We start from the raw sequence: 17,563 nt of genomic DNA, 5'->3' as shown, positions 1-17,563 counted from the left end.
GATTACTGAAAGTCAGATTGCGTTGCGCCAAAAAAAAATATTGTGTGTCAGTTTAAGCACAGTCATGTACAATTTTTCAAAGGGGACTTTTCAAAGTAAGTGTTTCTGGACACATGACCACATAACATATTTTCTTCCTTTGTGTGTGAGGAATGTTTCCTGAAAGTTTGACCGTGCCTTTTTGTAACACCCTGTATATTACGGAACGGAGGGCGTCTTCGTCAGTCTTCGATGGCTCACCTGAGGATGGCTGGCAGTTGTCCAGTCGAAATATCGTGGATGGAAGCTAACGACGCCCGGCTGCAAGCCAGAATGTTTTTGAATATTTAGTTCGCCGGGAAAATTTTAAATTTCACACCTGTCTTTTGGATTTCTCCATGAAGAAAACCACCAGCCTAATTAGACTATCAATGGAGACTCCTAAAAGTTGAACTATGTATTTTCTTGTTCTAGAACTGCAATGTGTCCAGTTTTGTTGAACAGTGACGCCACTGCTTCCTCTGGCTGCAGCGGGATGCGCACCACGCAGTCCCCGGAGCTAGAGCGCGACCGCCGCCGCTTCCTGTGGTACTCTGCCTACGCCTGGGGCTGCACTGCTGCCATCTGCGCGGCCGCCGTTGTTGCCGAGTTCTCACCCGCCGTGCCCGAAGACTCGCCCTTCAAGCCCAACATCAATAAGGGCACCTGCTGGTTCACAGGTCAGCTCCTGCGCCTACACACTTACTGATGATGCACAATGAGACATCTGCTACTCAACAAATTCTCTCTTTCACGAACATTATTTATACAGGGTGAAACGTATTTAAACCGACAAACTCTTGGAGTTTGTAGGGGACATCAAAACAAATATTTTTCCCTAATGTCATTTTTTCCTATGAGGATTATTTAAACCGGTGGAGGCCGTGTTACGCTCTTCAGTTTGATATGTATCCACTTTGCGAGCTAACTATTGTATTGGCTAACTCGTTAGAATTTGCGGAACATGCGTTCCTATAAATTTTAGGAAGTCAGTAAGATTTTTTGATTACAAGAATTGAAAGAGATTTGGTATAGGTTAACACCGATCTTCGTTACCTACATACCTAGTTGTTGCTTTCACGTGTACTGGGGCATACCCGCATCCTACGTACACAACCAGGGAAGATGGACTTATATAGTTGTTACTCTGGTCTAACTACTCAGTAACTGGCCTTCACAGGGAAACCCTGGAAAACCAGGAGGCTTAGACCCCAACTAGGTATCACGTTGTTGTTGTTGTTGTTGTTGTTGTCTTCAGCCCTGAGACTGGTTTGATGCAGCTCTCCATGCTACTCTATCCTGTGCAAGCTGCTTCATCTCCCAGTACCTACTGCAACCTACATCCTTCTGAATCTGCTTAGTGTATTCATCTCTTGGTCTCCCCCTACGATTTTTACCCTCCACGCTGCTCTCCAATACTAAATTTGAGATCCCTTCGTGCCTCGTAACATGTCCTACCAACCGGTTCCTTCTTCTTGTCAAGTTGTGCCACAAACTCCTCTTCTCCCCAATTCTATTCAATACCTCCTCATTACTTATGTTACCTACCAATCTAACCTTCAGCATTCTTCTGTAGCACCACATTTCGAAAGCTTCTATTCTCTTCTTGTCCAAACTATTTATCGTCCATGTTTCACTTCCATACATGGCTACACTCCATACAAATACTTTCAGAAACGACTTCCTGACACTTAAATCTGAGCTCGATGTTAACAAATTTCTCTTCTTCAGAAACGCTTTCCTTGCCATTGCCAGTCTACATTTTATATCCTCTCTACCTCGACCATCATCAGTTATTTTGCTCCCCAAATAGCAAAACTCCTTTACTGCTTTAAGTGTCTCATTTCCTAATCTAATTCCCTCAGCATCACTCGACTTAATTCGACTACATTCCACTATCCTCGTTTTGCTTTTGTTGATGTTCATCTTATACCCTCCTTTCAAGACACTGTCCATTCCATTCAACTGCTCTTACAAGTCCTTTGCTGTCTCTGACAGAATTACAATGTCATCGGCGAACCTCAAAGTTTTTATTTCTTCTCCATGGACTTTAATACCTACTCCGAATTTTTCTTTTGTTTTCTTTACTGCTTGCTCAATATACAGATTGAATAACATCGGGGAGAGGCTACAACCCTGTCTCACTCCCTTCCCAACCACTGCTTCCTTTTCATGTCCCTCGACTCTAATAACTACCGTCTGGTTTCTGTACAAATTGTAAACAGCCTTTCGCTCCCTGTATTTTACCCCTGCCACCTTTAGAATTTGAAAGAGATGATAGGAAAGACAGAACAATTTAGAAATTTGAGAGATATTCTAGAATTCGTAGGAAAGATAAAATCTGCCTCATAGCCAAAACAAATCTTTACACATGAAAATTTTTACGATCTTCAGAAAAATTTTCTTCATCGATGTCTTGCTGAACTGCGGTGAAACTGATCGAACCGTAACATGGGACACGGCACGGAGACAGGCGTCGCATTGGCGTACCGGACAGGAAACGTAACGGATTTGAGAGACCAGAAGGAACCTCAGGAACAGGTACTCAGGATTGTGGCATGAAACAATCGAAATTCGTCTAAGCAATGGTCAACTATTAAATATTCCTGGAAGAGAAGGGTTAGTCGAATTCCTCCAGATTCATTTTGAACTTAATAATGGACCTGATCCATTCAATTATTCGTATTTCTCCAGATTCAGTTTAAACTCAAATATGGACCTGATCCATCCAATCTTCCATCTGAGGAATGGGAAAATCCATTCGTCTTATACTTTCCACACCTAGGTGTCTTAATCGATACTGTAGTTGCACAATATCATAACTCCAGATCGGAAAACAATTTTGAAAACATGGATAATTTCATCCATCTTCTTGAGTAAGCCGAAAGGTTCTAATCCTGGTTTTAATTTTTTTATTTTTTTTGTGTTTCGTTGGCTTTTCCAGGTGGAAGTAGATCTGAATCTTTCCTAATTTGGTTTCAAGTACGAATGTGGATAGCATGTCAGAATATTAAAAACTTTATTATTTGAGACAATTTCAAAAAAAAATTATATCTTATTCATGCATGGTTACAATGAAATTTTGCTGATAGAGAACGTTTAATTAAGTCTTGCTGCATGACCTCTCCAGCTGAAATTAATCTTTGTTAGTAGTGATTGACGATCAAATTTTTCTCTTTTATACTCCGATTGCCGCATTTTCTCATGAACATATATGAATGCAATATAACAACAAACAAATCCAACTGGAAAATGACACATTGTTATTAATTCGATGAAGAATTTTCTTATTAACTGTAATTTTATAAACACACACTAAGCTAGTTAATTAAATTCTCTTGAATAGAATTTAGCTCGCGCCAAAAAACCAGCGAGTCTTTATGTCTGTGGACAGTTGCAAGAGACATTACAAGTTGTTAGAGGCCGTATTACGACCTTTAGTTGCTAGAGGCTGTATTACGAGCTTCAGTTTTTAGAGGGCGTATTACGCTCTTCAGTTGTAGACAACTGCTGTCCACCAGTGTAGTAGCGCGTTGTCTCTGTTTACTAATGGAGCGATACACGTGGAGTGAGTACACTGTGTGGTTGGTGCGTACTACGTAGCGCACCACAACGGACGGGCTGCGTGAGACCGGGTCATCTAGCAGATTACCTGGACAGGGACGCCGTCGCACGGTAAGAACGCTGCAATTTGAGGAAGCTGTCTTCAATCAGCATTCGTGCAATTGCACGTAACGTGGGGACGAGTCAGACGAATGTAAGAACAGTCATTCGAGAGCAATTGTTACGTCCATTTCACTTACAGCGTGTCCACAACCTGGAACCAGTTGATTATCCACCCAGAGCACAGTTTTCGCAGTGGTACATGGGACACTGTGAAATGCATCCTACATTTCCATCCTCTGTGTTGTTTACCGATGAAGCAACGTTCGGGTGTGATGGAGTCTTCAACATGCACAATTCGCATGTTTGGAGTGAGGATAACCCACATGCCACAGTTACCAGCGCTCATCAAGTGCGGTTCTTCGTTAATGTGTGGGTCGGTGTTGTTGGGGACTTTTTAATTGGGCCATATCTGCTACCTAGGCCATTAAACGGCAGGCACTATTACAATTTTCTAGCCAGAGCATTGCCAGAATTGCTGGAAGACGTCTCGCTCCCTACAACACAACGCATGTGGTTCCAACATGACGGGGCGCCGGCACACTTCAGTCGTCGTGTGCGTCGATTCCTGGACCGATGGTTCCCAGTAACGTGGATTGCTAGAGGTGGTCCCGTACCATGGACTGTTCGATCCCCAGATATGACCCCTCTGGACTTTTTTGTGTGGGGAGAGATCCGCAACCTTGTTTTCGCAACTCCTGATGCATCAGAAGAGGATCTGGTTGCCCGGATAGTAGCAGCAGCAGGAACAATTCAGGATACTCCTGTGATTTTTGCTCGTGTCAGACAGAACATGATCCGACGGTGTAACATTTCTTTACGTGTCAAAGGCGGCATTTTTGAAAATGTACTGTAATTGGAATTTGGTTGTGTTAATGTGTTGTCTCTTGGTCATAAAAAAAATAGAAAAGTGTTTGTTGATTTAATTAATTTGCCGCCAGAGAAATCTTCCTCTACCGTTTTAAATACTCCTCACAGGAAAAAATGACATTAGGGAAAAATATTTGTTTATTTGTTTTGACGCCCCCTACAACCTCCCAGAGTTTGTCGGTTTAATACTTTTCACCCTGTATACTCATATGTACTAGCTGAGTACATTTGGACACGCATGCGTGATCAGTGGAACTTTGCATCGCTAATTCAGAATAACGCAGCACTCCAACGTCGTATCCTTTCCAGACCGTAAGTGATATGTGTACCAAGTTTGGTTAAAATCAGATCAGTAGTTTGTATTTATAATACGTATGGATTTCACAGGCCAAATTCCCGCAGGCTTCAAAAAGAATGTAATTATTCCATTTTCAAAGATGGTACATTTTAACAGAATGCATGCAAAATACTACCCAGGACTCAACAATGCGTTTCGAGAGGAGAGAGAATAGTCTCATCACCAGAATGTCAAACTTAGCTCATGAGGTTAAAACGCTAAACGGCCTACCAGTATATTTTTTGCGTTTATACAGTGAAATAGAATAAAATCGCTGTGACTGTGGGCCCACGCCTTACAACTGAAATTGCCGACTTCCGTCAGCAGTCGTCCCATATTACACCGCTCACCCCACCAGATCGCGTTCTCCTGGTCTGCTATGGTCTTCAGGAGTGTCTAGTTGACGTTTCTACAGATGTCCGAGATTTTTGTGAACTGACGTACCTGGGTGTTGCTGTGCAAGTGCAGCTATTGGCTCAACCATGATATTATTTGTTGGTCCCTTAGTTTCCCTCATTTCCAAATGTGCTACTTGCATGTTGTCTACGGTCGTCAGCCTCTCGCTATTTCGTCAAAGATGTATTGAAAATAATTATACATCTTCACTCCGTCTTCAGGCCACTAATGGTCCATTGTGACCATCCGACAGCCGTGTCATCCTCAGTAGAGGATGCGGATAGGAGGGGCGTGGGGTCAGCACACCGCTCTCCCGGTCGTTATGATGGTTTTCTGTGACCGGAGCCGCTCCTGTTCTGTCGAGTAGCTCCTCAATTGGCATCACGAGGCTGAGTGCACCCCGAAAAATGGCAACAGCGCATGGCGGCCTGGATGGTCACCCATCCAAGTGCCAGCCATGCCCGACAGCGCTTAATTTCGGTGATCTCACGGGAACCGGTGTATCCACTGCGGCAAGGCCGTTGACCAATTATACATCTGCTGCATAATAATTCTAAAAAAGCGTTAACAAATCTCATTCAGTTGTCTTTCACTTGCGAGTTACGAATACCGTTACGTTTCTTCTAAGAAACGGCAGTCTCCAACTCTGCCAGCTAATAGAGTTGACGCACTTCTTTTTCTATGCGCCGTATTTCTAAGTCGTCTTCTATTCCTTTAAGGGGATGGCCAGTTTCGTACGCATGGTTCGCAACAACTGATTAATCGCATTTATGTACATTGCATCTTTGCGTTCCTCGTATCTAATCGGAGACGAGGACCTACGGGACAATGTATTTCTATTCTGTTTTATTGCACGAACACTGCAAATGCGTTGTAGGATTTTTAGTTTTTTTTAATCTCATGAGTTAAGTTTCAGAAACTAGCGATGAAGCACTGTCATGTATAGGACAAAAAAACGTTGGATGCTACAATTATTACTGTTAAAATATGACAATCGCTATCTCATACCCCTAAAATGGATGATATCAAAATACTGACAAAAATCACGAGGATCGCTCGAAAACTAATACCCTACGTTCTGTTCTCAGCTGTCAACGATACTGAGAATGTGAGCGTTAGGTCTGAATGTTTGAAGTTTCCTGAGTGCGCGCTCAAAATTTCGTTCCCTCCGACAGCTTAGCTGCAGCAGTGGCGCCTGTAAGTGATGTACGTTACAACCAGCGTGTCTTCATCGAATTCATCATTGCGGAGAAAGAAAGTGTGAGGACCATCCACAAATGTATGTGTGAAGTTCGTGGTGCATCTGCAGGGAAACTGTTGGTCGCTGGGCACAGAGGGTGAAGGAAGTTCACATTCACTGTCATATTCTGATCATGGCTTACAATTAGCTAGCCAGTCAAAAACACTGATTTTCCTTAAGTTTAGTGTTTTGTCCTCAACAGTCTCTATATTAACAGGATTACCTTTTCCTCATTTTGATTACTAATACGCTAACACTGTTCATTTTGTTCACTAACGGGTTCACAATGTGTGATTTCCAAGAAATGAATGGAGAAATTCTCTGTATTGGCAAACGAGTCGTTGCTGCATGTGCCTTATTTACTACAGTGTTGAACTCCTGACATCCATTTGCTTCATCTGTGTAGTTTTCTCCTTTAAATTGTGCTAATGTTCCTCCCAAAATTTTTTATTAATCTTTTATTGATCTGTTCCAGATTCCTGGCAAAATCCATTACCTTCTTTCCCGTCTTTCAAATTTGTTTTATCGCCTCTCCTGTCACGTGCTTCAATTTTCGTCCAGTCTTGTGTCACGTTATTCAAATTTTTTATCCTTTTCTCACTGTGCTCTGATGATACCTTCAGAATACTTTGCAAAATATCAATGTTCCCATCTTCGGCATTACTACAGGAAGGGATTGAGACTGCAGATGAATCCCAGCATTAGTCTCAACAACACTAGCATGCAGAGAAAAATGACAAGGTACCTAGCCATATACTTGGCAAACGGTTAACATTCAACAAGCACGTAAGACTTGCAACTGAAAAAGCGACAATACTAACGCACGATGTTGCCACGCTAAACTCAGCTCACTACAGACAACCATTGAAGACGCTGCGAATTTATCATACAGCTCTCTTTGAGTCTGTTGCGAGCTTCGCAGCAAGTGCCTGGCCACATCGACTGTCACTCGCGACATACAAAGCCGCCGTGAGGTGTGGACAAAGAAGTGTATTTCCCAGAATATCAGGAGCATTTGGTACCACGTCCGTGGAAGCCGTACGCTTGTACTTGTGACCTACCACACTGATATAACCATTGTACACACAACAGCGGCATATTGACTCTAACGGAGAAGACTGGTGAAGGTACACGAGATAGCAGAGGAGCATATTTCAGAAAAATACGAATTAAATCTTTGGAAGGTTGAGACATGGCAAAGAGAAAAGTAGGAAACATCTGACAAGGATCGTCGGGTCTTCTCCTTCTTCCCGAATACCCAGGAACGTTTGAGGATCATACATGTTCACCCAAGTCTCGGTATGGTACATTTGCTGAGGGGCCATGGCCCTCGCCCTACACAGCTGCACCGCAAGTGATTCATTTGAATGTGGGGAACAGGCATCCCCCGACCACACAACACTAAAACGTGGGGCTCACACACACACACATAACACCGATGACAGAAATCGAAGAAATAGAGCAATTATTAAGAGACCCAGATAAATGTTGAATGCCTAACCGGATTACTGATGAAATATCAAGTAGTCTGCACGAGACTTACAATCAGCAACGACCATATAAAAAATCGCGACCAGACGCAAACCCTACACCTCAAGATGATGCATGGGACAACAGAGATTCAAACACTGATATGGGAACAGATGATGACATCAGTTTCATCAGATACAGATACATATAAGACATAGCAGCAGATCACATGACTCGAGCGGTCTAAGGCGCTGCAGTCATGGACTGTGAGGCTGGTCCCAGCGGAGGTTCGAGTCCTCCCTCGAGCATGGGTCTGTGTGTTTGTCCTTAGGATAATTTAGGTTAAGTAGTGTGTAACCTTAGGGACTGATGACCTTAGCAGTTAAGTCCCATAAGATTTTTTAAAAAAGATCACATGACTGTAACAAAACTACAAGTAATAAGTTAGTAATAAAATATTAAACGACGAATTTTCCTGTTTGTACAGAGTAAAACAAGTAATTCTTAATTTTTTTGCATCATTATTTTCAAACATGTAATTTGTTAATATGTAAACTGTATTAGATGCTAATCGTAAAACATGTGAATTTCATAACATTGTGTATAAACATACATATAAAGTATCATAAATCTTAACTACACAAAGATGGAAGCACAATATAGATAAGAAGTGCCTTTCGGAGAGACGAGGCTCAAGGTCGCCGTCCACAGAGCTCCTCTCCCACTTACGGTACGAGCAAATGGCCGAAGGAATTCTAATAAGAAATACTACGGTTAAACCACATACACAAACCACATAGAGTTAATCTCGCCACATAAGTACATACAGTTGTAAGTATAGTGCAACAGAATACGCTAACTCAGGTGAGACAGGCTCTAAGTGTTTATTGAAGCCCTCCCTCTTAAAATGACCAGGTAAATAGACCTCTTTTATCATCTGAATCTTTCCTCTCTTCTATTATTTCTTCCTAAGAACAAAGTAAGGTTTTTTCATTTCCCAGATTGTACTTTATGAAGCACATATTTGTAATTAACAATGTAATTATTTAAAAGATAAGAAAAATAACAGCACTGAGAGAATTTCTAGAAAAACACGAAATGTCTGTGTGCAAATTGTTACTAATTTTTAGCAGCGAACGACCCACCATAGTTACCAAGACTGTAATGTTAATAAATAAACAGATTGAAGCGCCAAAGAAACTGGTATAGGCATGCATATTAAAATACAGAGATAAGTAAACAGAGAGTGTACGGCACTGCGGTCGGCAACCCCTGTATAAGACGACAAGTGTCTGGCGCAGTTGACAGATCGAGAACTGCTGCTACAATGGCAGGGTATCAAGATTTAAGTGAGTTTCAAAAAAATGGCTCTGAGCACTATGGGACTCAACTGCTGTGGTCATCAGTCCCCTAGAACTTAGAACTACTTAAACCTAACTAACCTAAGGACATCACACACATCCATGCCCGAGGCAGGATTCGAACCTGCGACCGTAGCAGTCGCACGGTTCCTGACTGCGCGCCTAGAACCGCGAGACCACCGCGGCCGGCTAAGTGAGTTTCAACGTGTTGCTATAGTCGGAGCACGACCGATGGGACACAGCATCTCCGAGGTAGCCAGGAAGTGGAGACTTTCTCGTACGACCATTTCACCAGTGTACCGTGAGTATCAGGAATTCAGTAAAACAATAAATCACCGACATAGCTGCGGCCGGAAAAAGATTCTGCAACAACGGGATCGACGACGACTGAAGACAATCGTTCAGCGTGACAGAAGTGCAATTCTTCTGCAAACTGCTGCAGATTTCAATACTGGGCCATCGACAAGTGTCAGCGTGCGAAGCATTCAACGAAACATAATCGACATGGGTCTTCGGACCTGAAGGCCCACTCATGCATCCTTGATGACTGCACGACACAAAGCTTTACGCCTCGCTTGGGCCGTCAGAGTATCAGCGTGCGAACCATTCAATGAAACATCATCGACATGGGCATTTGGACCTGAAGGCCCACTCATGCACTCTTTATGACTGCACGACACAAAGCTTTACGCCTCGCTTGGGCCCGTCAACACTGACATTGGACTGTTGGTGACTGGAAACATATTGCCTGGTCGGACGAGTCTCGTTTCAGATTGTATCGAATGGATGGATGTGTACGTATATGGGGACAACTTCATGAATCCATGGACCCTGAATGTCAGCAGGGGACTGTTCAAGCTGGTGGAGGCTCTGTAATGGTGTGGGGCCTGTGCAGTTGGAATGATATGGGATCCCTGATGTGGCATGGATAGCTACGATGCCACGGCGTAAATACAATTTCTAAAGTTGGCACTACGGCAGACACCGACGACAGCGCACTCTAGCTGGAGCGGGAGAGCTCTACGAGCTCCGCTCCAGATTCTGCCCATTTCATCAAGAGCAGACGGCCGGGACACTTGGCACCTCATTGCAAAGTTATGTAACCGTTTATCAACTTGTTTTTGCCTATAGTAAACATCTACCATTTGACAAGCAGTAACGACGTGTTTTGCCTTTTCCTGCTCCTAATCACTTCCTTCGTTCGGCCGACCTTTCAGTTTACCGGAGCAGACCTACGCGCCGCCTTCCAGGCGGGATACATAACCTGATACGTCTAGATACTATCCTGACCGGTGACGCATACGTGAGCATCCTGACTGGTTACCTGTATCCATACATGTCCATTGTGCATTCCGACGCACTTGGACAATTTCAGCAGGACAATGCAACACTCCCCACATCCACAATTGGTACAGAATGGCTTCAGGAACACTCTTCTGAGTTTAAACACTTCCGATGGCCATCAAACTCCCCAGACATGAACATTATTGATCATATCTGGAAAGCCTTGCAACATGCCGCTGAAAAGAGATGTACATCCCTTCGTACTCTCACGGATATATGGACAGACCTTCAGTATTCATGGTGTCTATTGCCTCCAGCACTACTTCAGACGTTAGTCGAGTCCATGCCACGTCGTGTTGCGGCACTTCTGCGTGCTCGCGGTGGTTCTACACGACATTAGGCAGGTGTACCAGTTTCTTTGGATCTTCATTGTAATAATTTATGACCTTCTTTGGTTTGGGCTTGTAACGTCCTTCGGATCTTCGGTCTTGGCTAACACTCAGCGGTAGAGCAATGACATTGTTATTTCCTATGTATCGGTACACACGTTCCAAACAGAACATTGATGAACTAAACTCGAGACTTGTGCGATATATTCACTTCACCAAATGTCGTAATTAAATCGTTTATAATCAATGGTTTATCAGTTGCTATTTAAATATTAGTGATAAGTTCAAATTAATTCCAGCGACACCGAATTCCCTATAGACTGGTTGTAATCTCAAATTTATAATCAGTCGTAACAGTGTAATTAATTCCTAATGTCAGGGAGTTTCTATATAAGCGCCGAGCCGAGCGCTTCAGTCAAATATCATCGCAGCACGTTATCTCTATAAATAATATTGTAAAACTTGAATGATAAATGTATGAATTGACACGATATGCTGGTTTATTACTCAATATTAGTCACTTCCTAACAGAGACGAGAGGAAGAAGCTTTCTCAGGTGTTGGGGGAATTATAAAATATATGCTTCGTAACTATCGTCAAGTTCCATAGTCCATTAGTTATTACGAATGAAATTGTCTATCTGTGTTCACTTCCTAAATAGTGTTAACTTCAGGTTATGTAATTAAAAGTAACTTCTGTCTAATATATGCAAGTCCTCTATCGGAATTCTAAATAACGTTTATTTTAAGTCAAATTGTTGTCTCACTGCGTCGTAGTAGGTCGCAATAATCAATTCTGGAAAAAATCTAATTGCGCCTACATATACGAGCATTCAAAAGTTTGACCTGCTTCGGCTAACTCTCGTAAGTAGTGACAATGGATTAAATTATCCTTAGCCATTACTCACGAATCTCAAAGAGTACTCACACGGAGTATTCTTTGGGAACGTTGGTTCTACTTTGCGAATTTTAATTATAATAATTTTGCGATTTACTATGATTTTGAATTTTGAGTTTGATTTTACTGGAATCCTATCTTTCTTACGTATGTTATTAAATTACCAAGTATTAGATTCCTGATTCAATTACCACTCCGTCTACAGGCCACAAGTATCCTACCGGGACCATCCGACCGCCGCGTCATCCTCAGAGGAGGATGCGGATAGAAGGGGCATGGGGTCAGCACACCGCTCTCCCGGTCGTTTTGATGGTATTCTTGACCGAAGCTGCTACTATTCGGTCGAGTACTCCTCAATTGGCATCACGAGGCTGAGTGCACCTCGAAAAACGGCAACAGCGCATGGCGGCCTGGATGGTCACCCATCCAAGTGCCGACCACGCCCGACAGCGCTAAACTTCGGTGATCTCACGGGAACCGGTGTATCCAATGCGGCAAGCCCGTTATTCCCGATTCAGTTACTGGTTAATATCCAAATAATAGTGTTAACTGGAAATTTGTTTGCTTGTTCATTTTTCATGGAATTTGGAACTTGTTTTGGGGAAATCTGGGAATTTTGGAGCTAATTTTTTATTTTCATTTCTCTTCCGAGGAAGTGGCATTACAGGTTCTTGCGGAAGAATGGGCTGTCAGTCATCACAGACATTCACACACCTCATTCAATGTGTCCCCAGCAGAGATCAAGCAGGCATAAAAGTGGAGGATGGACGCACCCCATGCTAATGTCTATTAATAGTTGTCTGCATGCTTTTGATCAGATAGTGTATGGCCAACACCGACTCAAAGGAAGGCCTCGGCGCTTGTTGGTGACGTTACGTCAGCTAGGCACGGCGAACGCCAGGTCTGTTGTAGGCAGAAACGCCTGGGCGTGCTTATCACTATAAATCTCTTATTTTTGGACAAAATGTTTGGTATTGTTTTGGATTCTGCAGTTTTATTTAGATGAAAGATTTTCTTACTATCGTAAAGCTACAAATAAAGATCATAGTTCTGTATTACTGAATCCTGTCGAAATAAACGTAGATCAATATGAGAAGATGCTTTGCCCCATTGCAAGATTCGGAAATTTTACATTCAAGTAACTATATTTACTTGATCCATTTTGTTATAGAAACTTACCCCAACCCCCTTACAATGAACTCGTTTCTTTTATTTATTTATTTTCGTTTGACATCGTCACTAGAAATGTGTACTAATTTACAGGTGTAAATGTCCAACTGTTGCCAGTCATTAGATTACAGTCGTTTTCAACGAAAGGAATTCTAAACAGTAAACAAAATAGCTTCATACATCGAAAATACTGCTGAGCTTAAACTTTTTCAAACATGCACATTAGAAAAGATAAGCATTCCCTTCTTGCAACTGAAAGGAGAAATATTATAAGAAAAAAAATTTATTTGATAAAACACGTATCTCTCTTTTGTCTCTTCTTCTGTCCCCCACCCCCTCCCCCAACGTGTACAGTCGCAAGATATTTCATGAACATTCAGTGCTCCTCACCCCATATTCTACCAAGATTCCTAAAGAAGAGCACCAATATGTTTACAGTTTCTTGTAAAAGCAACCCAGTAGAAACGTAACTTCCTCAGATTTACAAATAAGATGAAGAAGCACGAATTCTGTTGCTGCTGGACCACGAAGTTGTTTTTGTATGTCAATCCTTAAAACAGGTGGAAATTTAAGTTCAGGAGTACACTATTTGTTAAGAAGTGTAATGAATTGCACAACTAATTGATTGCAGAAATCTCCCAGAACAATGTGTGTTGGTCAACTGTCGCCAATGTTTCACATTTTCCTGTGTCAGAGAGGGAGACACCACTATTATGAATATGCCTGCAACAGACCTGGCGTTCGCCGTGCCTAGCTGACGTGACGTCACGAACAAGCGCCGAGGCCTTCCTTTGAGTCGGTGTTGGTATGGCTCTTGCGAATCTACAGCAAATCTTATTCTTTATAATACGGTATGCTACGGCCGTTGTGGTTGCAGGGAAGCCGGCGACGCTGCTGTACTTCTACGGACCGATGGCGCTGCTGCTGGTGTCCAACCTGTGCCTGTTCGTGTACACGGCGGGCCGCATCTACGTGGCACAGCGCGGCTCCGACATCCTGCGAAAGCCGGGCAGCCAGCGACACCACGGGGGCAGCAAGAGGCGCCAGCAGCAGGAGCAGCAGAAGGAACTGGGGCCGGAGCAGGCGCGCAGGGAGCAGCGCAAGGACCGCGGGAGGTGAGGCGCCGCCGTCGTGGTCCCAGACCAGTTCTGTCGGGGACAAAGCGGGCGACGCTGCTGGTCACGGGAAAACTTCAGTATACACTACTGGCCATTAAAATTGCTACACCAATAATAAATGCAGGTGATAAACGCGTATTCATTGGACAAATATACTAGAACTGACATGTGATTACATTTTCACGCAATTTGGGTGCATAGATCCTAGGAAATCACTACCCAGAACAACCACCTCTGGCCGTAATAATGGCCTTCATACGCCTGGTCATTGAGTCAAACAGAGTTCGGATGGCGTGTACAGGTACAGCTGCCCATGCAGCTTCAACACGATACCACAGTTCATCAAGAGTAGTGACTGGCGTATTGTGACGAGCCAGTTGCTCCGCCACCATTGACCAGACGTTTTCAATTGGTGAGAGATGTGGAGAATGTGCTGGCCACGGCAGCAGTCGAACATTTTCTGTATCCAAAAAGGCCCGTACAGGACCTGCAATATGCGGTCATGCATTATCCTGCAGAAATGTAGGGTTTCGCAGGGATCGAATGAAGGGTAGAGCCACGGGTCGTAACACATCTGAAATGTAAGTGCCGTCAATGCGAACAAGAGGTGAGCGAGACGTGTAACCAATGGCACCGCATGCCCTCACGCCGGGTGATACGCCAGTATGGCGATGACGAATACACGCTTCCAACGTGCGCTCACCGCGATGTCGCCAATCACCGATGCGACCATCGTACTGCTGTAAACAGAACCTCGATTCATCCGAAAAAATGACGTTTTGCCATTCGTGCACCCAGGTTCGTCGTTGAGTACACCATCGCAGGCACTCCTGTCTGAGATGCAGCGTCAAGGGTAACCGCAGCCATGGTCTCCGAGCTGATAGTCCATGCTGCTGCAAACGTCATCGAACTGTTCGTGCAGATGGTTGTTGTCTTGCAAACGTCCCCATCTGTTGACTCAGAGATCGAGACGTGGCTGCACGATACGTTACAGCCATGCGGATAAGATGCCTGTCATCTCGAGTGCTAGTGATACGAGGCCGTTGGAATCCAGCACGGCGCTCTGTATTACACTCCTGAACTCACCGATTTCATATTCTGCTAATAGTCATTGGATCTCGACCAACGCGAGCAGCAATGTCGCGATACGATAAACCGCAATGGCGACAGGCTACAATCCGACCTTCATCAAAGTCGGAAATGTGATGGTACGCATTTCTCCTCCTTACACGAGGCATCACAACAACGTTTCACCAGGCAACGCCGGTCAACTGCTGTTTGTGTATGAGGAATCGGCTGGAAACTTTCCTCATGTCAGCACGTTGTAGGTGTCGCCACCGGCGCCAACCTTGTGTGAATGCTCTGAAAAGCTAATCATTTGCTTATCACAGCATCTTCTTCCTGTCGGTTAAATTTCGCGTCTGTAGCACGTCAACTTCGTGGTGTAGCAATTTTAATGGCCAGTAGTGTATTTCTGAGCTGTGTGGCGAGGTCGATACCGGTGAACTGGAGCGCCATCTTTGGGTATCTGGGAACTAGCGATCTCTGGCGAAGAACAGTGGAGTGGACAGTCAGGCAGAGGCTTGTCAGGGGTCGCACAGAGGATGACGCATGAGACAGAACGTAGTCGTTTTTGGGTTAGTGTGACCAGATTTCCCAGTACGCTCATGTTCCAGCAGAAGGCTGTGTGTAGTGGCGCTGTTGGTATAGAGCAGGGACGGCCAAGATTTTGATTCGTGTGCCGTACGCGGGCACGAGTGACAAAGCGCGCAGTCTGGCTGCACTTTTCCCCTACTGACGTGCTACGCTGTCTGAGCGTGAGGAGGGGATAGAGGAGAAAACTGCGTGCATGCCAGACTTTAATGGCAGTGCTGTTGCACTGCGTGTGACTTGGTTTTATATTTCACATTCCTCAACAACACAACTCACAAACAAAGTACACTCCTGGCAATGGAAAAAAGAACACATTGACACCGGTGTGTCAGACCCACCATACTTGCTCCGGACACTGCGAGAGGGCTGTACAAGCAATGATCACACGCACGGCCCAGCGGACACACCAGGAACCGCGGTGTTGGCCGTCGAATGGCGCTAGCTGCGCAGCATTTGTGCACCGCCGCCGTCAGTGTCAGCCAGTTTGCCGTGGCATACGGAGCTCCATCGCAGTCTTTAACACTGGTAGCATGCCGCGACAGCGTGGACGTGAACCGTATGTGCAGTTGACGGACTTTGAGCGAGGGCGTATAGTGGGCATGCGGGAGGCCGGGTGGACGTACCGCCGAATTGCTCAACACGTGGGGCGTGAGGTCTCCACAGTACATCGATGTTGTCGCCAGTGGTCGGCGGAAGGTGCACGTGCCCGTCGACCTGGGACCGGACCGCAGCGACGCACGGATGCACGCCAAGACCGTAGGATCCTACGCAGTGCCGTAGGGGACCGCACCGCCACTTCCCAGCAAATTAGGGACACTGTTGCTCCTGGGGTATCGGCGAGGACCATTCGCAACCGTCTCCATGAAGCTGGGCTACGGTCCCGCACACCGTTAGGCCGTCTTCCGCTCACGCCCCAACATCGTGCAGCCCGCCTCCAGTGGTGTCGCGACAGGCGTGAATGGAGACGTGTCGTCTTCAGCGATGAGAGTCGCTTCTGCCTTGGTGCCAATGATGGTCGTATGCGTGTTTGGCGCCGTGCAGGTGAGCGCCACAATCAGGACTGCATACGACCGAGGCACACAGGGCCAACATCCGGCATCATGGTGTGGGGAGCGATCTCCTACACTGGCCGTACACCACTGGTGATCGTCGAGGGGACACTGAATAGTGCACGGTACATCCAAACCGTCATCGAACCCATCGTTCTACCATTCCTAGACCGGCAAGGGAACTTGCTGTTCCAACAGGACAATGCACGTCCGCATGTAGGACGTGCCACCCAACGTGCTCTAGAAGGTGTAAGTCAACTACCCTGGCCAGCAAGATCTCCGGATCTGTCCCCCATTGAGCATGTTTGGGACTGGATGAAGCGTCGTCTCACGCGGTCTGCACGTCCAGCACGAACGCTGGTCCAACTGAGGCGCCAGGTGGAAATGGCATGGCAAGCCGTTCCACAGGACTACATCCAGCATCTCTACGATCGTCTCCATGGGAGAATAGCAGCCTGCATTGCTGCGAAAGGTGGATATGCACTGTACGAGTGCCGACATTGTGCAAGCTCTGTTGCCTGTGTCTATGTGCCTGTGGTTCTGTCAGTGTGATCATGTGATGTATCTGACCCCAGGAATGTGTCAATAAAGTTTCCCCTTCCTGGGACAATGAATTCACGGTGTTCTTATTTCAATTTCCAGGAGTGT

The 17,563-nt window shown here is 45.0% G+C and overlaps 1 protein-coding gene and 1 pseudogene across 1 annotated transcript in view; one reads left to right on the top strand and one right to left on the bottom strand.

Annotated features, from left to right (window-relative positions):
• The first annotated feature begins 514 nt into the window (after positions 1–514).
• The window catches only part of LOC126419424 (G-protein coupled receptor Mth2-like), a 109,687-nt gene continuing 92,638 nt past the window's right edge, over positions 515–17,563 (top strand). Inside the window, exons 1-2 of the mRNA XM_050086612.1 lie at positions 515–698; positions 13,973–14,210. Of these exons, the coding sequence (XP_049942569.1) occupies positions 515–698; positions 13,973–14,210 (422 nt within the window). The remainder of the gene's footprint in view (positions 699–13,972; positions 14,211–17,563) is intronic.
• LOC126420114 (5S ribosomal RNA) lies at positions 5,693–5,810 on the bottom strand (annotated as a pseudogene).

This window comes from Schistocerca serialis, chromosome 9, assembly GCF_023864345.2.
Source record: "Schistocerca serialis cubense isolate TAMUIC-IGC-003099 chromosome 9, iqSchSeri2.2, whole genome shotgun sequence".
In the NCBI taxonomy this organism is placed as follows: Eukaryota; Metazoa; Arthropoda; class Insecta; order Orthoptera; family Acrididae; genus Schistocerca; species Schistocerca serialis.
This window is presented reverse-complemented; position numbering and strand designations above follow the sequence as displayed.